Below are 24515 nucleotides of genomic sequence, written 5' to 3'. Positions count from 1 at the left end.
TGGAGAGGAAATGTTTTAAGAATGATGAGGGCAATGAATGTACAAATGCGCTTTACACAATTGATGTGTGTATGGATTGTAATAAGAGTTGTATGGGCCCCTAATAAAATGATTTAAAAAAAAATAAGGACTTGATGCCAGGGGCTTACATGGTGAGCAAATGTTTTGAGAACGATGAGGATAACAAATGTACAAATGTGCTTTATACAACTGATGTATGTATGGATTGTGATAAGAGTTGCATGAGCCCCCAGTAAAATGATTTAAAAAAAAGAAAAATGGAGAATTGAGAGGGAAAAAAAGAAAACTTATCCTTACTAAATTTTCTCTAGAACTATTCCTGCTACTAATTGTCAGGCTGGCCTGCCTAGAGAAACAAAACCAAGAGAGAAAGAGAAAGATATTTGCCTCAAGGAAATGACTCATGCAGTTGTAGAAGTTAACAAGCCTCAAGTCAAGAGAGTCAGATGTTAGGCTGGAGGCTACTCCTGACTCATGTAGCTTCAGAGGCTGAAGATCTCAAATCAGCAGGTCAGATGGAAGGCAGCTGACTCAAGGACTGCAAAAGCTGACGAATGCCAAGATTGGGATGTAATAGTGAGCCACTGACTCAGTTTCCAAGAATTGGAGGCTAGATGGTGACAGGCCAGAGGCTGTATCTAGAGTAAGCAAAAAAGCTGGAGAACTTTGACAGACATCCAAATATATTGGATTTAGGCCACATTCCTGTAGAAACTCCCTTTCAACTGCTCACAGATGATCTCATCATGGATATGATTACATTCTATCCAATGTCATCACGGAGATGATTATATTAGATCACAAAATGAGAATGACTACATCACTACATAACTACAAAATTATATCATAACTGCCAAACCAATGAGCATCCTGGTCCAGCCAAGATGACACACCCTCCCACTTGTAAATGTGGTGAGATCTGTAAATATACCGAGATGTCATTGCTGAGGTTGCATTCTTATATAGCAAGAGGGAAATTATCTGGGTAAATCTAATCCAATCCCGCAAATTCTTAAAATCAGAGAGTTTTGTACAGCTGGTGACAGTAAAGGAAGTCAGAGATTTAAAGTGCTAAAAGAATGTAGTGCACTGTTGTTGGCTTTGTTAGGTGCTGTCATTTCCTATTTATAGCGAGTGAACCTATATACAACAGAAAGAAACACTGCCTGGTCCTGCACTATTATCATAATTGTTTAAACAATTGTTATATTTGAGTTCATTATTGTAATCAGTATCCATGCATCTTGTCGAGGGGCTTCCTCTTTTTCATTGACCTTCTACTTTACCAAGCAGGATGTCCTTTTGTAGGAAGTGTTCTGTCCTGACAATTCCCAAAGTACCTAAGATGCAGTCTTGCCATATCATTAATTTGTTCTTCTGACAGTTCATGTTATTGCAATATTCTTCACCAACACAATTCATGAGTTCTTCAGTCTTCCTTTTTCAAGTCCAACCCTCACACGAGGTAACTGAAATCCCATAGCTGGGGGCTGGCATATTTTTGTTCTCAAAGAGGTCTTCTCTAGCAGATCTACCTAATGTAATACTGTCTGATTTCTTGACTGCTGCTACCATGAGCACTGCTTATGGATCCATGCAAAATTAAATTGACTTCAATTTGTCCTGTTTATCATGACTTTACCTACTGGTCCAGTTGTGAGGATTTTGGTTTCCTTTATATTGAGTTGTAATCCATGCTGAAGGCTGTAGTCCTTTTTTCCATCAGCAGGTGCTTTGAGTTCTTTTGACTTTCAGTAAGCAAGATTGTGTATCTGCATATTACAAGTTTCTCCAATTCTGATGTCCTGTTCTTCATATAATCTAGCTTCTTGGATTATTTGCTCAGCAACACCAATTGTATTGTCTTAATTAATATTCTATATTTTACCCTCTCTAGGATCTAATAACTAGGAGCTCTGGTGGTATAGTGGTTACATGTTGCACTGCTAACTACAAGGCCAGCAGTTTGAAACCACTAGCTGCTTTGCAGGAGAAAGACAGGGCTTTCTACTCACATAAAGACTTACAGGCTTGGAAATTCACAGGAGTAATACTACCCTGTCACAGGATGATATTGCAGGGAATCGTGACCAAAATTACTCAAAGGCAAAATCTATTAGTATTTACCAGGCCCATAGAGGTGAAGGTCATTAGGTGGGAGTTACATTGAATTTCAAATGGCACAATCAAATTAACATATAACCATTCACCTAAATATAATCATCTATTCTTTACCAATGGAATGTATCTTATTTATACAAATATGACCCAGGGCCTCTGGTAGGATGTTTCCAGTAGACATTGGCCTCCCACTAATCTTAATGAGTCAGGTTTTCCCCCAGGCTACTCCAGAGCAACTTTTCTCCTCTTACATGTAGCGTATCATTCCTTATATTCATGAAGTATTCCCTTGTTCTGTTCAAACGACTACCTCTTGGTTCATGTACAGGTTTCACATGAGCATAATGAAGTGTTCTGAAATTCCCATTCTCAGTGTTATCCCAAATTTGTTATGATCCACATGGTTCAATGACTGTCTAGTAAAAAAAAAAAAACCATGTAAACACCTTGCTGATATCATTGGCTTTTCTCTAAGATCCATCTGACGTCAGCAATGATATTCCTCATGCCGTCCTCTTCTGAATCTGGCTTGAGTTTTTGGCAGCTCCCTGTTGATATACTGCTGCAACCATTACTGAATGATATTCAGCAATATTTTACTTACTGAATATTGAACTTACTGAATTTCCACACTTTGGGAGTCATTTTCTCTTTGGAATGAGCACAAATATGGATTTCCTCCAGTCCATTGGCTAGCTAGCCGTCTTCCAAGTTTGCTATAGATGAGTGAGTGAGCACTTCAGTGCTTCATCTTCTTGATGAAAGAGCTCTATTGGTATTCTGTTAATTCCTAGAGCCTTGTTTTTTGCTAATGCCTTCAGGGAAGCTTATACCTTCCTTCAGTACCCTTGGTTCTTGATCATATACTACCTCTTCCATTTCTTTTGGTAGTGACTCTGCATTCCTTCCATTGTCCTTTGATGCTTCCTGCATTAAACATTTTGATCATGGCATCCCTCAATATTGCCAACTTCTTGAAGCTGGAATTTTTCCCTTCACTTCTTTCACCTTGAGATATATTGAATTGCTCTCTTTTGGATTTCTAACATTTCTTTGCACATTTCATCATAATTATTCACCAGCTGACCTTGAGTTTTTTCTGTTCAGCTTTTTTACTTCATCATCTTACACTTGCCTTAGTTCAGTGGTTCTCAAGCTTCCTAATGCCGCGACCCTTTAATACAGTTCGTGTTGTGGTGGCCCAACCACAAAATTATTTTCGTTGCTAATTCATAACTGTAAATTTGCTGTTATGAATTGGGCGACCCCTTTGAAAGGGTCGTTTGACCCTCAAATGGATAGTAACCCACAGGTTCAGAACCACAGCTTTACTCTATCAAGTGTAAGCTTCAGAAACTCTTCTAACACCCACTTTAATCTTTTTTTTTGCCTTAATAACTTTTTGCTTTCTTCATGTATATTATCTTCGCACAGCTCATCAGGCCTTTCAGGTTCAGCCTACCAAATCTGTCCTTAGGATGTTCTGCAAATTCAGGTAGAATGTGCTTCCATTTTTTTTACCACTCAAACTTACATTTGAGCAATGGAGAGTCTGTTCCAGTCAATGCCTGGCCTCATTTGGGCTGCTGATATTCAGCTTCTCCATCATCTTTCCACAGATATAGTCAATTTCATTTCTGTGCATTCCATCTGGCAACATGTGTGTAGTCACAGTTCGTAGTTGTTTAAAAAAAAGGTATTTATAATGAAGTTGTTCATGTTGAAAAATTTGATCATTCCATCTTCAGCTTCATTTCTATCCTCATAGCCCTATTTTCAAATTATTGGTTCTTCTTGTTTCCATTTCTTTCATTCCAATGGCCAAAAAGTATCAATATTGATTGCTTATTTGATAATTTTCACACTGACTGGTAGAATTCTTCAATTTCATTATTATCTTTAATTGGGGTGTAAAATTGAGTATTAGCTGGATTAAGTAGACTTCCCTGTAGGTATATAGATATTCTTGTACATTGATATATTTTAAAATGTTCTTTTTGACTGTGTGATGCCATTTCTCTTGAATTTGTCACTGAGTATAGTAAACCATATGCCTGATTTGAAATGGCCAATGCCAGTCATTTCAGTTCTCTAATGCCCAGCACTCCTTCCCTACTCTGCAAAATGTATTCTCCAATGCAGGAAGAAGTCACTTTTGCCACCCTGGAAATAGCCCTTGCCAGTGCAGCTCACCCTATCCCATGGGGTGCTTGAGTCTGCACCCCGCAAACCAGAGAGGCCACCGAGGCAGCCGCTCCCATTCCACCGCACTGATTGTCAACCACCGTGGGTGGTTCTGAAAGCCATGATAGAGGCATGTGTAAATTAGACAAGATGGGTCCCATGGGTCCAGGAAAGTGTTTGCCCATGCCTGCACTACCCTGCCTGGCTTCACATAGGATTGGCACTACAGAACATTGGCATGTGCAGGGGTGACTCCCTCCTGCCAGGGACCAGTGCATGCTTGAGTTGTGGCAACACTCAAGTGTAGCACTTTACCATATACATCCCTTCTCCAAACCCTCTGACCATTCTCAACATGATGTACCTGGGCACCAAGATCAGCTACAACAAAATTCATCACTCTTTGGTACCACAGCAAACTGCCAAGAGCAAACCCGGCTTCAATTATTTATTTCCTGATTAGTAGGGAAATAAAAAACTTGATCTGTAATTTCTTAACTATGGCTTATACATTCATTACACAAAATAAAAAAATAACATTTTTACACTATTGACTGAAGATGCATAAGGCCAAAATTCACTTCTGGAAATATCAGATCTGTCATTTATGCATGGATGTGTCATGCCAGAACTTTAAGCATAGTTTTGTCATTTCCAAATTATGAGTGTGTATTATTTATGTGGGCATGCTATTTGAATAAATAAGATACTTGAGTGGTTGAGGGTAGGATTATCCCCCATAGAATGACTACTATACAGTTGAGTAGGAAGAAAAACTACAAAAGTACACAACAATGTCACACACACACAAAAAGCAGTCAACACACACAATAGTAGAATTTATATTAATAGTTTCAAATAAAAATGACAAATTTTTTGACAACGGAGTGCGAAAATATTGTAATCAGAGGGCTAACTTATGAGTTCCTTTTCTGGAATAAGAACCAATAAGGACGCAGGAAGCAGTAAGGTAGTTTAAGAGAAGAAACGTCTGTCGACCAGCGGTTCTCAACCTGTGGGTCGTGACCCTTTTGGAGGGCAAACAACCCTTCCACAGGGGTCACCTGATTCATAACAGTAGCAATATTAGTTATGAAGTAGCAACAAAAATAATTTTCTGGTTGGGGGTCAACAACATGAACTGGATGAAAGGGTCACGGCATTAGGAAGGGCGAGAACCACTAGTGTAGACTCATTGTGTTGGAGGAAGAATCCAAAAACTTCAGCTATACTGGCCTTTTACTTCTTCACATAGGCCTTACTCTTTCCTGTCTTAGAAACTTGGCTGTTTCTCCCCTGGGAAAGTTCTTCTACCCCTACCTTCTACCACTTTTAAATTTTAGTTCTTATTTTCCCTTTAGATTTCAGCTCAATCATGACTTTTGAGGAAAAAAAAGTTATCTCTGCAGAGACAAAACCAGTGGTACATGTAGCTATGACAGTGTTGTCAGGGAGGTTAGAAAGATTAATTCAGTTAGTACTTAATCTACTTTGCTCACTGTTAGATCTTTAGTCTCACCACAATGGCCTTTAGTAACGGAAATGGAGTCAATGGGGGTAAATGTACCTTTAATTCATTTTTAAAAGACTCACTCTGGCTATTGTATTGAGGATAGGCTGGACGGGGGCAATGGTGGAGGGAGGAAAACCACTTATGTTGACACCAATTAAAAAAACAAACAAACTTCCGGCTAACTCATAGCAATCCTATAGGACAGAGTAGGACTGCCCCTGTGAGGTCCCAAGACCTGTAATTCTTTATAGAAAGCCTCATCATTCCCCCATAAATTTGTCTAGAACTGATCAAAAGTAGTCAGGTTATAGGTATTTTGAATGTAGAATTAACAGATTTAGATTGGATGTGGGATGTGAAAGTAAGTTGGGGTTTGGGTGTGAGGGGAGTAGGGGGAGAGATTCTGAGCAACTGGGAAGATGAATTTGTCACCAGCTAAAATAAGGAAGACCGTAGGTGAGGCAGATTCCCAGAAAGAGCAGAGTTTAGTTTTGAACAGACTTGAAAATTTTTAGATACATAATAAATTTCAAATAGGCAATTGGTTATACAAACCTGGCATCCTGGTCTGGCTATAAAGATAAAAAATTTAGTTTTAGTATATGGTATTTAAACTATGAATTTGGATGGGATCACCGGTGAGATTATAAAAAAAAAAGCATGCCCACAGTCCAGACCTAAAATATTTACATGGCAAAGAGGTTGGGGAGAAGCTAATCAACAGGAGACTTGGGCATAGGAGTCTCTGAGGCAGGAAAAGTGTAGAAATAAATGAAAACACATTAAGAAAAAAGTCAAGGAACTGGCTGATTTAATAAACTAATGTCATAAGAAACAGAGCCAGTTAAAAAGCACTACAGCAAAATAAACTACATAGACCTAGATTTGATCTACTTTGGAAAAAATATTTGTAAAAGATATTCTGGGGTGAACTAGGCTATCAGAATTTCACCTGGATATTAGAAGAAATTAAAATTTACTGACAATTAAAGGTAAAGATTATTGACTTCTTGAAGGCTGTTTCAGAACAACAGAAATTCATTTTGGTGAAAACACACATGTGTTTGTAAGGTGGTGGGGGAGCACAGAAAAAGATCAGAAATAATATACAAAAAGGCAGTAGCATTGGCTTTTATCTGAATAATCAAATGCTCAATTTTAATATTTCTAATTTTCTATAATACTTTTACAATAAAAAATTTTTTTTCCTAAGGGGATAATGATTCATACAACTATATTCTGCTAATAGGAAAATTATGATGAGAACTGACAAAATCTGTTTTGGGGGAGTAAGGGAAACAAAATTTAAATGAACAATTTATCAGTTCCTCAAAATGCTGAATACGAAGTTACCCATATGATCCAATAATTCCATTCCTAGGTATATACCCAAGAATTGAAAACATATCCACAAACTGATGGATAACCAAAAACATGGAGTATTTATACAATAAAATGTCATTCAACAATAAGGTACTAATACATGTTACTACATGAACTTTTAAAATATTAGTACTAAGTGAAAGAAACCAGTCCTAAGAAAACATTTTACATGATTCCATTTTTTCAATGTCCAGAATAGGCAAATCCACAGAAACATGTAGTAGGAGTCTCTGAGTAGCCATGTACTACTCTGTCCTGTAGAGTTGCTGTTCGAATCAGATTTGGACTAGATGGCAAAAGGTTTTTTGGGTTTTTTTTAGGCGGTGGTAAAAATTAATCACTCAATTACTAGTTGAAAGGCTGGTGGTTCGTCCACTCACAGGCATCTAAGAAGACTTGATGATCTGATTATGAGAAGTCACAACACTGAAAACTTTAGGTGCAACGTTGTACAAACATGAGGTTGCCATGTATCAGAATCAACTTGAGGGCAAAAGGAATAATTAACAGAAAACAATGCATCATATATAGCCTGCATTCTAAAAACCCATTTTGGAATATACAAAACTGTTTTGTACGTTACAAAACAAACACTCTTCATTTTTAAGAAAAGTTTGCATATTTAAATGTTGCAAAATTTCCTTTCATGAAATAAAAATTAAAAGGTACAATATACAGTGAGTAGACACTACCATTTTATGGGTACAGAGACCAAGTGAATACATACACAAGCCCACTGGCAAAATTCAGGTTCTAAATTAATCATCTCTAGGATTGTAAAAAGTCAGTAATACAGAATAATTATTGTTGGAATAACACCTGAGCAATTTAGCTATTAAAGGTACAAACAACAACAAAAGTCCTGCAAAAATATCCACACTCAGGCAATTGTATTTAAAATGGAAAAATATAAAATTTCCCTTCTAAAAAAAAAATCTACCTAAGACAAAGTTGCAGCTATCCTATATAGATTACTCATAGGAGTCACACGTGAAGCAACCTTTTCTGTAGCCCTTACCTAAAATTTACAATCCACTGATGAAAATCAAATATCACATTCAGACATTTTCAGAATCTACCTATAATTAACTTTATACAAAAGTATACTGGGGGAAAAAGCAAGTATTAAACTGAAGTCTTTAAGTTTAACTATATTTTATTATTTTTGGTGCATTTTCTTACGCATTTCTTCAAGAGCTGCTTCTTTCTCTCTCAGCACCTGCTTAAGTCTTCTTATTTTTTCATCTCGAATGGTTTCTTCTAACTCTGGTGGGGTCATGGGGAAAACATCTTCTGAGTAAGTTTTATTAAAGGAATGACTTTGTTCAACACTTGCATTTGAACTCAACGCAGCTTTCTTCTGGTTACCACGAATACAGTGTTCTATCTCAGTTCTCTTTTCTTCACAGGTTTTGTTGTGGGTTGTGACACTGTTAAGCTGTGCTACTTCTGAAGACGGTAAACTACTGCTAAGGAGTTGAGAACTGGTGACATTAGTTTCCCCGTTTACAGCTGTGTTACAAGGACTCTGAGTTTTTCTCTTCTTTGTATAATCCATCCTCTTAATGATTTTTGTTTTTCTTTTTTTCTCAAAACTCTGTTGCAATGTCAAGTAAAATACCAAAAGAAAAACAAAATGTCATTTTCATTTAGAAAAGCAGATACAAATACTTAGCAATTCAATTAAAAATGTTATCTGAGACAACTACTGCAGAAAACAAATGACATCAGAATGAATAGTAATGTACTACTGATATTCTTTAAGAATAAATAGTTTATCATTTTGCTACTAAAATACAGTATGAGGCGCAATACTGACTTACACCAAAATACAGAGTCTTAGAGAATTCCAACTGATTGAATTTTTTCTTTTCCTTCTCAAGGTAGGCCCATATGGAGAATTTTCATTGGCGAACTAACAACTGATTGGTCACCAGTGACCAGTATATTAAGCAATAATGAAGTCATAAGTAGAATGAAGGTAGATAAAGGTTAAAGGGTATTTTTATCATTATTGGCTATGTAGGCTTAAAAAAAAAGTTTCTATAATGATTACCATTACAGTGAAATGCTGGAATGCTTACATTTTTCCTATAATTGGATTATTTCCTTTAGAGCCTTTAAAGTAGAATAACTAATTCAAAATGTATAGCCATTTAATTTTATGCTGGAAACAAACAGGCATATGAATAAAAACAATGAAACATTATTAAGGATGTCTGTTTGCCTGTACATATAGAGTTCTTCTTAAAACTATCTATAAACTTGCTAAAAGTTTGGTAACTATCATGCATACTAATGAATACACCTAATAAAAGAAAATCCAGAAAACTGCCTTATAGTACCTGGAAAGGTCACTGTAAAGTCTATTACCTGTTTTCTCTCTTCCTCCTTCATCAGAAAGTCTGTCTTTTTGTGTGGATCACCCTTCATCACACTGCTAACTGCAACAAAACCTTCAGAGCCCAAATGGTCAGGAATTCGAGTAAGGCACACTCTCAGATCTTTAGTGAGGCCAAAGATCTTTTTAAATTCAGCATCACTCTTCAGACATCGTGCCTTTTTACTCCTTTCTTGAGCATCTTTCATGCCATTTCTTTCTGGAGTAACTTTTTTTAATGTTGATGCCATGTCATTCTGGATCTGGAATTAAGAAGAAAATATACAAACAATACTGCAAATTATTAAAACTATTTTCTCAGGACAACCACCAATTGATTACCCCTATCATCCTTAAAAGAAAACATATTTGAAAATAAACTACATGGTTTGGTTGCATTACTCTTGCTTAACTAGCCACACTCCAAAAGCTGAATTTAACAAAGAGAAAACTTAAAATGTTCCCCCACAGTTTCTCATTAATTTCATACCTTGTACCATAGAATAGGCAATTTTCAAAACAACTAAAATGAGAATACAAACCAATGGCAAGTTAAAAATCATCTACATTATTTTTATAAATTATAGTCTTATGAAAAAGTCTGATGCCTGAAATCAATTTTGTTAATAGCATTTAGAAGTCACCCCCTTGCAGCTCTGGATTTCAATGCTTTGGGTTTTTTTTAACTGAAGGGGAAATATGCTGATATTTTTAAACAGACGCTAGTTAAGAAAAGGGTGAACACAAATATTTAGTGAACACATACATCTTAAGTAGAACATAAAACTAATTATGTGAGTATTTGGGGTAACTCAATGAGCCGACTACAAAATGAAGAAAAGTTGCCTACTGGGAAAAAAAAATCAAAGATACTGATAAAATCTTATGATTGAAAGGCAGATTGAACCAGCCCTGCTTGATCCCTTTTATTTTAAACAGAGAAAACATTTTAAAACATTTAATCTCCCCCCTCTTCTAAAAACAAATTTGTATGCATATTAATCTCATTATATGCTAAAATTTAGTTATTAAATATATATGTACGTATGTATGTGTGGTCCCTAGATGGTATAAGCAATGAAGGCACTAAGCTGCTAGTTGAAGTAATGAGTATGCTTAGAAGTGCCTTGGTTAAAATGTATAGTACAATTACTTGGAGAAAAGTAGGCGGCAGGAAGCGGGTGGGGTAGGGAACAAAACAAAACAGCCATTGAAAACTTTATGTACCACAGTTCTACTGTGACACAGGAGTCATGAGTCAGAATTCTATTCAATGGAAACTTTTTGATGTGTGTATACATACATATACACATACTCATACATACAATTTTACTAAGCTTTAAATACATATTATCCTTTCTCAAGTCTTCTACACCTGCTTACTCTTCAGTTTTTGTTGTTGTGTGAAATGATTTGGCATTACAAATCACTTGAGATTGCTGCTTGGAATCTAATTACATAATCTCTCAAATATTTCCACAGAGAAAAGCTTTTATTCAGCTAAGCATTCGTGTGTGTAGATGTGTGATGGGATGAGTTAGGAAGAAAGAAGCATCTCAGATAACTTTGAGAATAAATAAAGAAAAATTTCTATATAAATATATAAAAATACCCTAACATGGTAAAATTACCTTTGGTTCTTTGTCTCTGAAAACACCCTGCTGGGCAGTAACAGCTGTTGCATCAATAGAGGAACTTATTTTCTCTATGCTCTGGATGATAATTCCTTCTCTGGGAATTTTTTGTCCTGTACTAAATCCACTGGGAAAGGTTGGCTTTGTAAATAAAGTCTTACTTGGTCTTAAGTAGTTAATGGATTGGTTATGTGTGTTTGGGGTAGAAAGAGATGGTTGGTCCACCTTTTTATTCTTCTCTGCACTTAGATTGGCCCTGGGAGAAAGTGATTTTGTCTCCATCAGGGAAGATTTGCTTTTTGCCAAGACAATATTTACAACCTCTCTGGATATATTTGTTATTGGACTTGAACTCACTATTTGTGGTATGTCTTTTCTTGATGGAATATCAGAAGAAATAAAAGGCTGTTGGTCAATCTGTGATGGCAAAACATCTGACCCCTTTTTAGCCAACAGATAGACTTTCCCATTAAACATAACCAAAGCATTATCTTTAATAGGTATAGTTTTGGACTGTGTCCCACTAGGACTGATGGTACTCAATGGTGGCATAGTTACAGTATTGTCTCCCGAATTTTTCTTATCTACAAATGTTTTTAAAATCTTTGAAGCCACATTATTTGAAGACTTAACAGGAACAAGTGATGGACTGTAGGGGTGTAGGGTCTCTTGAAAAATCCATTTCACTGGAGCAGGTTGAGAATGTTGACCACTTTTTAATTGTGTCTCTGTTGCCACATTGCTTGGCATTTGTGTGGTATTTCGTATCACTGGATTTGCTATTTCGGTTTTAGGTTTGGGGTAAATGTTTTGAAAGTTCTTGGTCACTACATTTTTCACTGTTTTTACAGGAGATACATATATAACAGTTGGTATTTGGGAGGTCTCAACTGTTCCTGAGGTACTTGTGGCTGTAGTTGAGAGTATCTTTTGCTGAACTGAAGGAGGTAACGATGAAGCTGGTACAGATTTCACTTCAGCATGGGCTGGAATCTGTAAATGATGCCCAGAAGGCAAAACTGGAGGCTTCACAGCCATTGGAAGATTCTGAGTATTTACTAAAATGTAAGATGAATCACTTTGTGTTGAAGAGGGAGGAACAGCAAATGTTTGCATGGCGAGTCCATCAATTTTCACACTATGACTCTGAAGTTTAGAAACAGATGAGGTCATCTTTTCAGTTCCCACAGAAGCAGCTCTAACTTTTTCTGATGCATCTACTGTTCTTGTGAGAAAATATTTTGTAGAATTGGCTGGCTGAAAGACTGGCAATTGAACTGATGCACTTGTGGAAGAGCTGGAAATCTGAGTTTGAAAAGTAACATGAACTGGGCTTCCTGTATTCTCTTTCAAAGGATCAGACATGACGGAAGATTGAACTACCGGTATAAGATTTCCAGAGGAATTAGGAATTGGAAGTAATTTCAGAAGATTTTTTCCATCCGAGCCAATCGTCTGAACTACTTGGTATATGCAGCCTGAAACACTTAAAAGAACATTAAGAGTAAATAAATACCACATACCACAAAGTACATACATTTTATTTTTTAAACAAATAGCTGCAAATACTATTTTAACCATAAAAATAATTCTGAGTTTTCAAAGCAAAATACTATTCAAAACAAAAATTTTTAAAGAGATAATCAGCTTTGGTTTAGATCTTATATTACTAGCCAATGACTTCCCAAACGAAAAGTATACTTTTCTAAAACGTTATCTTATAAAAGGTATCCCTATTAGCATAGGTTCCTATTAAATAGTTCGCCTCTTTCGCTTTTCTTTAAATCTTCAATTCACCTGCACTTACGATGGGGGCTTCAAAACTTTGTGGGAAAACGGAATAGAAATACAATTGAATTTTCTACTTTTTAAAACACCTGTGTACTTAAATGTCCCCCATTTCCTATTATTTTCAGTCACCAATCTGTTCTGTTTTCTTCCTATTGAAAATATATTGTCAATCATTCTTTTCCTAAGTATCATACTGTGATACTTACTGCACTACATTTTTGTTTTATAGGCTAAACTAAATTACTCATATAGGAATAATTTTCTTATTTCATTATTGTTTCAGTACACATGAGGTTTGGTGCTTACATGGCAATTATTTACATTAATTTCCAACTGTCTGTCAATCCAAGACTATAAAGTGTCATCATTCAAATAAAAGGTTGCTTTTCAATGAATACAAAGGAGACTGTAAGTCAATAAAATATTTTTCCCCTAACCATTTTTTTTAATCTTCCTACTTACAAGGTATTTTTTAGTACAAAATGTCTTCTTTTAAGATCAGTCAATATATACTAATCTCTATCAGTAAGATCATTTGGAGATCACTTGAATGCAGACACCTCAGGTTTACATTAAAATTCCTTTCAGTTAAGGGAAACACCAAGGTCTCATGGGATTGAGAACTACTAGATCTACCCAACTCTTCACATGGCTCAATTCTCCACATAAATGATCCTTTGTAAGAGGTACACATTTGGACCAATATAACAACCTCTGAGCCTACTCTATAATTACACTTGCCAATTTCTTTTGACATAGATGTGACCGTTTGTCACATCTTAATCTATTTCTCATTATGAGTGTACAGTTCATAGCCATAGGTCCTGAAATGATCTTATACTCATGTAACTAAAATCAAATGAAAACAAATTAGGATTCTCAAGAGTATAGAAGTATGTTTTAATACCTACATGTGTTTTTAAAACCTTCCTGAACTAATAAAATCAGTGCTAAAAATTTTATGTATCCTGAAAAGTCCTGAAACTCAATTTCACATTTCTATAAAGCATCATTTTATCTTTAAAGAAATTTTAATCAGTCTTTTACGTACTTTAAAATATTATACTGACTTTTCATAAACAACAAAAAAAGTATGAATTCTTACTCTCGGGATTTGAAAAGTAGACATCTACTTTCACTACTCTCCCCACACCATAGTAAAAAACATGTATGAACTGAAGTCAGAATTTATTAAGTACTAATCCGTTAATAAAAATGTACTGAGTTATCACCAGACACCAGGCTCAAGCTAGAAAAAGTAAACTATAATCTGTGAGCCAAATCTGGCTTATTGCCTGTTTTTGTATAACTTACAAGATCAGAATTTTTATATTTTAAATGCAGGGGTGGGAGGGATGAGTAATAAAAAAGAATGATATTTTGACATGTGAAAATCACATAAAATCCAAATTTTTCTGTCCATAAATTAACTTTTACTAGAGCCCAGATCAATTTGTTTTTTTACATATTGTTTACACCTGCTTTCATCATATAATGGCAGTGTTAACTAGTGGCAACAGACATTAGATGACCCACAAAGTCTAAAATATTTACTATCTAGTCTTTTACAGAAAAAGCTTGCCAACCCCCAAGCTAGATCAACACATGGTGGCTATAAAAATGTAATAAACCAGTGGGCAACAGGCATGTAAATAGACAATTATAATTAAATGACTTAAGTGAAGTATTTATATGAATGTGAAATGCTTGATTTTCTTCAGATATCCCCTTTGCAAGATAAGACATTCTCCGACCTCTGTAGTGACTCCTGTCTTCTTTGCTAACTCATTCAACTTGAATCAACATCCAAACAGTGAAGTTCACCAAAACTTAGGCCAAATCATTCTTTTTCTACTTTGTATCTTTCTCTAGATTTTTTCTTTTTATTGTTCTGGCTTAAATTACTACTTACAAACAAACAAACACAAAAGCAAACCAAAATATCACAGCCATCAAGTGGATTCTGACTCATAGCAACCCTATAGGATGGAATAGAACTGCCCCATTTGGAATTCAAAAACTAATGTTTTGGGGAGTAAAAAGTATCTTGTTTTCCCCTCCCTGAGAAGGACTTGGTAGGTTCTAAATGCTGACCTTGGGGTTTGAAACAATACAAAATCAGCCAAAATCAAACTCACTGTGAGGACTCATAGCGTCCCTTAAAGAACAGGGTAGAAATGCCTCAATTTTTTCAGCATATTGGAATTGATTTATGCCACATACCTGCTTAAAACATTTCAAATCTCATGAATTCTGTGAATTTCCAAGCTTCTGTTTATGGGAGTAAAAAACCCTGTCTCTCTCCCCCAGCAGTAGCTGGTGGTTGTGAACTGCTGACCTTGCAGATCACAGCCAAATGCATAGCCACTGCCCCACCAAAGCCCATCAGGGCTTCTAATTACCCCGCAGATATCAACAATTATAGTATTTGTATCCATCCTTCTTTTGTGATTCATGCTTGTATCTTCAAATTTTCACTTAATAGTTCTACTCAGAATTTCAGACACTTAAGATGCAAATGAACCCTCTAGCACCCTTAATTCTTCTTTTAGTGATCTCCCGTTAGCAAGTAAATTACATGGCCATCTATCTTATATGCCTAAGTTAGAGCAGGCAATTCCTGTTTACTTAACCCCCTGTATTAACTCTATCACAAAATCCTATTCTCTTTTAAATTTCTTTTGACCCATTAAATTCTTTCCAAATCATTGGTCACTATTCTTATCCAAACAAACATACTTCTGGCTTAGACTGCTATGACAGCTTTGTAACTGCTTTAGTCCTGTCCTCTCCGTTCAATTCATTCAGTATACAGGAGCTGCTCTATGCATCCCTGCTTAAAACATTTCAACAGTCTTATGAATTCTGACTGTAAGTGGAAGAAAAGGAATTGGTGGGAGGTATAGGTTCTAAGAATGGAAATTCCTTAGTCTTTTTTAAGAGTAAATGCTCAGGTGGACCAGTCAATAGGAAGACACTGATAATCAAGGAGAAAGGGGAATAATCCATAATGTAAGGTTTGAGAAAAAGGGTATGGGTCTAGAAGAGAGGTAAAGGAAATAGACCTGAGAGAAGGCTAGAGAAATACCCCTCCATTGGCACTCAAGAGAATGGATGCATATGAAGGTATTTTATCATTTTAGTGCCAGCTTGAGGCAATTTTGATTTTATTTCCTCTATGAAAAGTTCACACTGATCTTTCAATCTCTCCAATCCTACATAGCTTCACTTATCTACATGGCTCACCTACTTATCACCCTGGTTTTTCAGGAAAAGGGTCCTTGCCTCCAGTGATTGTATTCCATTCTATTTCAGCCATCTACTTCTGTGGTCATACTCGACTTTGTTGCTATTAGACGTGACTGAACTTGTCAAGGATTTTTCTTTGGATCCATAATCAATACCCATGGAAGCAGCAGCCAAAAACACAAACAACATATTACACTGAGCAAAAATGCTGCACTAAGAGTTAAAATGCAAAGATGTCATTTTGAGGACGAAGGTAGGCCTGCCCTAAACCATATTTTCCAAGCATATAAAAGTTGGACAATGAGTAAGAATAACTGAAGAACTGATGCATTTGAATCATGATGCTGGTGAAGAATACTGACTATATAAGGAACTGCCAGAAGAAAAATCTTAGAAAACTTCTTCAGACAGCCAGAAGAGTACGTCATGGCAAAGACAGAGACGTTTTTCCACATGCTTTGGACAGCGTATCCGAAGAGACCAGCCCCGGAGAAAGACATCAAGATGAAGACACACGGATTAACACGTAGACTCAAATATAACAACAGTAAAGGACTGGCAGTCTTCCCTTTGGTTGTACATAGGTAAATGACCATCTTCATAGCTATATCCTCTGCACCTAGTAGAGCAATTGTCACATCACTGGAGGCACTCAACAGAGGTTAACTGAATTGAAGCCTGCCCACTCTATAATAATAATCTGACTTCCTACAACAAAACATAATGAGCTCTAAAAATTAAACTGAAATGTAGAATGCTAAAGAAATTCATACCCTCCCTCCCCTGAATTACAGCTTTTTTCTTCTTGCTTCAGAATAAGGAATTCAGTAACTGAGATCCTATTAAAAAATCCTTTTTTCTAAAAGATCCTACCCACTAGTAAACTGCAGAACTAGGACCAGATTCTGAATCCTATGCGTTGGTTTAGTCATTCAGAAGAAATCAGCATGTGAATTACTTTAAAGCAACTGTTTGAAAAGAGATGGTACAATAGAAAAATGCTAAAGGCTTTAAAAGAAAACAAAAAAGAACTACTTTAAAACTATTATGGGCTTAATCTTGACTCTTCCAATTACTAGTTGATTTTTTTGGAAAGTTTTCTTAACCTCTTTGAATCTTGGGTAACTCAAATAGTTAATTAACTCTTTGGATGCTAACTGAAAGGTACTCCCTTCAAGCCTACTCAGAGGTACCTCAGATGCAAGCTCTGGCAATCTACTTCCAAAAAACAAGTCATTGAAAATCCTAAGAAGTACAGTTCTACTCTGACATATATGGGGTTGCCATGAGTCCAAATCAACTAGATGGCAACATTTTGGGGTTTTGGTTTAAATGTTTCTTCACTTGTGTAAGTGGGAAAACGTTATGAAAAGTAAATAAGTAACTGCCTAGAACCATGGGAAGCTCCTATATGTGCTAGTTATCATCCTCTGTTGAAATATGTAAGAGGCCTCCCAAGAATAAGGATATAAATTAGGGTAAGTCTTCTGAAAATGTGAGAACTTTAAAAGGTGTGAGAATTTTAATAAAAGGAATAGTAAACATTTACAACCATTGAAATTTTTGACTATTCTAATATTGACAGAAAGCATTGACATTAGAAATTGAATGAAAATTGTACATGCTAAATAACATTTTCTAGATATTTTTGCAAAATATTTTTCAACTGCTAGAAGACCCTTTTTCATCTTACTGTTCATAGGACATTATATACACGTACAATAATATAGAAGGTAAGAAAGAAAAAGTAATGCTACTCAGGTCCCAATTCACACATGCACTGATTTATTGCAAACAAAATGTATTTAAGCATGGCTGTGTGATCAATGGAAGAAGCAAACAAGTTCTTTCAATAATACTTGTCTTGTTAGAGTACCTTCAAATAGCAGGATGCAATCAAAATAGTAGCTTCTGAGGAAATGAGCAGGTCAATAAAAATCAAGGCAGAGGTCAACCAGAAGGTTATAAAAATCATTCTTTGGAATTTTCAAGGGGTAACCCAGGTAAATTTTCTTGAAGGACAGATGATTATCAGAGGGGCTTATTAAGAAGTTTTAAAAAAACAGAAGCATACATTATTGATAATAGGTCAGGAAAGTTGCATCAAAAATTTTTTCTCCCATCATGACTGGTCTTTCTTCAAGTCCTGATCTTGCTCTTTTGGACTTCTTTTTGTTCCAAAAGCATAAAGAAAATTAAAAAGGACAAGGAACATGATTTGAGCTCCTTGAAGATGCCCAAACTGTTCTTTTAAAATACTGCATATTAAGAGTGCAAACTTCTTCAGAGAAATTTTGAGAAACATAAACACAGACACCAGAACTGTTTGATGGAGGATATGTCAAAAACACCGACTTCACATTGATATTTTTGTTCAACAGGTTTCTGATTTTATAGTAAGGGATACATTTTAACGTAGCCACATTTGTTACACCACATACAAGTATTACTGTATATGGAACTGTTGTTATTCTAATAGTTGTCATTTCCTGGAAGACTGCAAAATATCAGTCATACATCAAACACACTAACTCTTAATTTCATAAACAGGGCAGCAAATGGATATTGCCACCACCCATCTTACAGTTAGGAAAACAAAGGTTCAGAAATATAACCCTAAATAACTTATTCCAAATTACATGCTCTCTTTAAGCAATCCAATCTACTTTCTTGAATTTACTTTAGCATAAATGCTGACTGAGAAACTTTGTGTTAGCCTAATGGGGTGCCTTTATCTCTCTCTTAGACACTCCCCTAACCTCATACAAATCACAAACACTAAAAAAAAATTCTACTGTATATAGAACTGACTATAAACTAAAGTGATTGGCCATGAAACACTATCTATCTAAGCACAGGCTACCCACCTGAGTACAATGAATTAAAGGAAGATAAAAATTAATTGCCAACAACAATAAAAAAATAAAGTAAAAAATCAATTGTCAACAAAGAATTAAAGGAAAATAAAAATCAACTGTCATGATGGATGTGCTCGTTCATATTATCGTGGGATGCATTATCACAAACTATTATAATAACTCTAAACTGGAAGAGAAGGGAACCTTGGTGATGACGTCCAGGAAGTCTTAACTGTCAATTGCAAGGCAGGTGGTTCAAAGCCACCAGTCACTCTGCCAACAGACAGATGAGGCTGTCTGCTCCAAAGATTTACAGCCTCTGAAATCCTGCCTGGGATTAGTACGAGTCTGAATGAACTCATGAACAGTGGATTGGTCTTTTTAAGTTAGTAGAGAAGCCCTGGTGGTGAGCTGCCAACCAAATGGTCGGCAGTTTGGAATCCACCACTCACTCCCTCTGTAGGAAGAAAGACTAGCAGGAGAAAAGTCTCGTGGATCTGCTCCTGTAGATTTATAGACTAGGAATCGCTGTGGAAGAACTCTGTCAGAATTGACTCCAGGCCACACTAAAAACTTAATACTTTCAGTTCTGACCTTGCCGCTAAGTTTCAAACGGCTTCCTGACTGCATGCTTGGCATGTTCTTATCTCAACTAATTCACCCATGTCTACACAGAAATTATGTCCTGAAATGGACATAATGGATGGCTCTTTAGTCCTCCTCTTCTACTGTCAACTCTCTGACAAGGTCTTATCCCTTCTAAATCTTTTACTCCAACCCTATCCTCCATTAACTAGTTCAGTCCCTCAGACTTTCTGAATGGACACTCAAAATCAAATCCTTAAAAGATAGGTGCCCCAGCCTCAAATCCACACTGCTATCAGTAATCGAAAACACTTATCTGACCATGTCGAGCCTTTTCTTAAAATCCGCAGAACAATTTCTAATAGATGAAGTCTAATCTCCTTAGCAGGGTGTCCTGATAGTACAGTGGGTAAGGGCTCACCTGCTAACCAGAGCAGCAGCTGCAGTCGACCAGTAACTTCCATACAGATTCAGTTTTGGAAACCCTATTGAGTAATTTCTAATCTGCTCTAATGGATCGCTGGGTGGAACTGACTCAATGGCACACCAACAATCTCTTTAACTGTTAAAGTTAGCCAGAACTAATAAAATTCTCCATAAGCTATCTATTTATTCTAATTCTAGTTTAGAATTAAACCATTGCTAGTAATAAAATACTATGTTATGCCTTTTATGCATTACTTACCAGTTCCCTTTGCCTAGGCATATTCTTGTAGTTATGTTTAACTGGAGAACTGATCAGTGGTGTAAATAGGGGTGGGTGGGGTTGACATAAAAATGACCCCAGGGGATATGGTGGGGTGGGAGTAGCACAGCACAGGCAGACAGAACTACTGGGAGTATCGGGACAACTAAGGTTGGCCTCCAAACACTGCCCACCCGCCCACCCACCCCCAACTGCCAACCCCCTTCATGCCAGATGGGGATGAGGGCATGTTGGGCCTAGGCGCCTGGCTTTGGGCAGAGAGGAGGATTTCTGCTTTAGCCAATCAGAGAGGGAAGACGCTAAAGGAAGGGTTAAGGAACCAGGGAAGAGGGCTCTTGCAGCAAGGGTTCAGGATCTTGCAGCTTGGCTCAACCCAACGCAGGGGCAGAGTTGGGTACTGGGTACAAACCCACCAAGGTGGGGGTGGGTTGATACTATGAGTTGCCACACAGGATAAGTACCAAGGTATGCCACTGTACCTGATACTTAAGTTTCCCAGCTGAGATGCTCCAGATCTCTTTACAACTCCCTTCTTCTATGCCCTTCTAGCATCCTGCACGTAATGTAACCCTTCATTACATCACCTCCGCCTCCTCGCCTCAAACTGTACAGTTTTTCCTGGGCATGAATTATGCCCTACTCTTTAGTGTAACCTCCCCATCTATCAATCTATCACATAATAAGCACTCAGGGATGCTTTTTAACAGGATTTCTGAACTGCACTGACAGAACTAAAATATGAACCCAGGTCTCTAACTGTAAAGTTTACCTCTTTTCCACAGTACTATTGTTAACTCCTTATGGTATTTGATAATAGAGTCCAAATCCAGATAAATGTATACTATCACAAATATTTTCTAGATTTTTCCTTTGAACAAGATTAAATTTGCATTTACAGGTCCTCATGAATTAAACACTTTAAACAATAAGCATTCTATATCACTATTGAAAAAATGTACCCAAAAGAAAGCAATAACAAAATTCAAGCATCTCTAGATTTTAAGATTATAATGTAATTAAAATTTATGACTTATCTTAAAAATTTGAAAAAATGTTACATTTCTAATAGACTAAGAATAACATTTAACCACACTATATTTAAAACTATTTCAATATCTTGCAGATTGCTACAAAACAGATTCAAATATGCCCTCCATAACCAGTGCCAAATATCTTTAGAAAGTTAGCTTGTGAATACTCCAAACAGGTGTTACAGAACCTCAGTGATATGAATAACAAAATTTCAATGCAATGAAAAATGAAAATAATGTATGTCTATGAGTTAATGAACTAGAACATACAAATATAACCAAAACATAATTCCAGTGGTTTTTTAAAATCCAAGTCAAAAGGATTAGAAATTGGTTAAGTTAAACAAGTAAAAATATGTTAATTCTTACTCTTTATATTATTTTTAATGTTAAAGAATTCATTTTAGTGTATAATTAAGATAAATCTGATTTCCTCAGGTATCCAATATTACAGTAGAAGTAATTAACCACTCAAAAGTTATTCAACTCGTGCACATCATCCGTACAGGACACTACTTTTGCTTCTCACCTCCAACTTCTACCACAAAATAAATCAACACAAAGTTAGACTTTTTAGATTTGATACACAATGGTTCTTTCTTCATGGTTCTTCAATATTGTTTAGCTTCCAGCTGTTGTGGTTCTCAATTGCTATCTAGTCAATTTGGTCTCATGGCAGCACCATGAGTAGAGTAGAACTGCTCCATAGGGTTTTCAAAGCTGTTAACCTTCAGCCGCACATTGCCAGGCCTGTGTTCCAAGGCAGCTCTGGGTGGACTTGACCACTAAATTTTAGGCTACTAGTGGAGCATTTTAACTGTTAGTGCCCCCAAGTAACTCTTTGTTGTTGTCAGATAACTTGGAGTCGATGCAACTCAGAAGCGCCCCATGTAAGTGTAGAGATGCCCGAATTGGGTTTCCTAGGCTGTAATCAAAAGAAAATAGATCACTAGGTCTTTTCTCTCACAGAACCACCATGTGGGTTCCAACTGCCAATCTCTTCGATCCAGTTCCCATCGACCTCTTCTAATTTGAATTTCCATCCCAGATACATAGAACCAGAATCTAAACATTAACAAGATCTTCAGCTGATTTTTAAGAGATTCCTAGATAATCCTTATGTCAACACTGGGAGTAGGGTTAAAATGTAGATTCTGATTTAGTATTTGAGCATCCAGGAGTGGAAGTGAAAATTCTTGGCAAGACATCAAGCTATAATAAACTGGTGTGAAGGCCTAATTTTGGGTTAGCAGTACAGTGTTTGACCACTGAGGGTCTCATGGGTTAGTCCTTTGCTTACTGATATTAGTGATAATTTCCCTCTATAATACCATGTATGCTTTTAAAGGATCATTTTTGCTTTTATTTTCATTCTAATCAGGTTTCATAAACTAGATGTAATTAAAAGAAATCTACTTCCTAACTTAAAATGTGTATACAACTTTATTCTTATAATGTGTATACAACTTTATAAAAATTGTATACAATTTTATTCTTATTTAACTTAAATAGCGGTTTTCCTACTCTTCCTTTGCATACACCAATTTTCAATCCTAATACTTGGTGTCATTATTTACAAACTGGAAACTGAGGCACAAAACGTTAAATATTCTATCCACGGCCTCACTAGTAACTTACAAAGCTAGGATTAAAACCAGGCTTGATTTTCGTTAAACAAAATTCTCTTTCATGATCTCGCATTTGACTTCCCATGCTCTTTCTCTAAATTTTCCTTCAGTCGTAATTATCCTTTTCTTACCACCTATCAGTCGAATTTCAATTATTACACGTTTGCTAACATTCTGTTCCCCCTTCACATTAAAGAAGTACTAAACAACCGATGATCTGTTTTCTAAAATTACCCCAAAAAGTCTTTCTAAGAAACACCGGGCTCTCCACGTCAAATATACAGTTCACTGACTTCTCATTAGAAATGGTACTCTAATAAGCTTATTAAACGGCTGATTTCACAAAGATTTGCCGTTTTTACTTCCCTCTTCGTATAAAGCTAACTTTTTAAAAACATCCATCCAAGCCTTTCGTACAACTTTGCGATTTCTAAATCCATACACCTGTTTTCTTAGCAATTACACAAACAAGGAGCCTTGCTCTCTTCCTCACGAACTCATGGCTATTGTCACCGAAGGCGCAGAACCTTCGGGGATGCATTTGCTGTTCTGCGCAGACAGCCGTCTACGTTTGCTGCGTACGGACGAGAATCTTCCAGAAGGCTTTGGTCCCGCAGGAGGACCAGCCATGTTGCTTTTCCTCTCCCGTGGAGATCTACTCGGGGCGCCTGTGAAATTCGAGACGCTGGGTCCTGTGGCGCAGCGGCAAGCGTCGGGCTCGGAGGAGCTCCACGGTTTCCCAGGCGACGGCACGCCGAGGACTCCGCGCTCAGGGCGGGGCTGAAGAGCACTCCCCGCTTCAGCGGCTCCCCGGAAACGGCCGGCGACTCGACTTCCAGCTAAGAGGCGGGCGGGCGGGCGAGGGAGATGCGAAACCAGTACTTACCAATGCGAGGCGTTGCCTGAATTTTCCTCTGCGGGTTTCAGGACGACCCTCTGTAGATTATTGGACATTTTAGAGGGGTGAAAGGGGCGGGGGGGGCACAACCAGAAAGGGGGGTTGTGTACAGCTGAAGTCCTCAAGGGGGGGAACCAGAACGAGAGAATGTTGAGCAGGAGTTTCCCGGAGCAAACCTGAGCGGTTCAAAGCGGGAAGGAAGGAAGCAGCTTGGTCTCCGGAGGGCGTCTCCTCAGACTTCGGAGGGAGGAGGTGCCCAGACACCGGAAGACTCGAGAACGACGGCGTCGGCCCGACCCTCAGCTCTGAGAGAATCGGCCGGAGTCTCCGCCCCACAGGCGACGATATCGCCCCGGAGCCAATCGGACGAGCAGGTTGAGGGGTGTCCCGGATGGCGTGGCCGCGAAGGGCGGAGCCTGCGATCCAAGACCGAGCCGATCTAATTCTGATGACTCCACCCACCGAAGCCGCGGGCTGCCGCGAAGCTTAGTCAGTGACTTCCAGAAACGTCATGTCCGGTTGCGAAGGTGATT

The 24515-nt window shown here is 37.3% G+C and overlaps 1 protein-coding gene across 2 annotated transcripts; it reads right to left on the bottom strand.

Moving 5' to 3' along the window:
* Positions 1–6633: 6633 nt before the first annotated feature.
* On the bottom strand, positions 6634–24286 carry LRIF1 (ligand dependent nuclear receptor interacting factor 1). Of its 2 annotated transcripts, XM_013003894.2 has the most exons (4): positions 23971–24286; positions 11234–12722; positions 9596–9865; positions 6634–8819 (listed from the first exon to the last, which is right to left on the bottom strand). In XM_013003894.2, exons 1-4 carry the CDS (start codon positions 24036–24038, stop codon positions 8382–8384), a joined length of 2265 nt encoding a protein of 754 aa, XP_012859348.1. In that variant the 5' UTR covers positions 24039–24286; the 3' UTR covers positions 6634–8381. The 2 variants fall into 2 exon arrangements, with proteins under 2 accessions (XP_012859348.1, XP_045148009.1); XM_045292074.1 differs by lacking the exon at positions 11234–12722 and having other exon boundaries at positions 23971–24285.
* Between the last annotated feature and the right edge of the window lie 229 nt (positions 24287–24515).

This window comes from Echinops telfairi, unplaced genomic scaffold (assembly GCF_000313985.2).
Source record: "Echinops telfairi isolate 266 unplaced genomic scaffold, ASM31398v2 ScPeMD7_443;HRSCAF=831, whole genome shotgun sequence".
Taxonomy (NCBI): Eukaryota; Metazoa; Chordata; class Mammalia; order Afrosoricida; family Tenrecidae; genus Echinops; species Echinops telfairi.
This window is presented reverse-complemented; position numbering and strand designations above follow the sequence as displayed.

Bases quoted from the DNA above. Each gene is read 5' to 3' on its own strand.
- LRIF1 (XM_013003894.2), bottom strand. From the start codon at position 24,038: ATGTCCAATAATCTACAGAGGGTCGTCCTGAAACCCGCAGAGGAAAAT. The intron at 9,866-11,233 runs GTAATTTTACCA...TCTTAATTCCAG, and splicing joins TCAGAGACAAAGAACCAAAG to ATCCAGAATGACATGGCATC. The intron at 8,820-9,595 runs GTAATAGACTTT...ACATTGCAACAG, and splicing joins AGGAGGAAGAGAGAAAACAG to AGTTTTGAGAAAAAAAGAAA.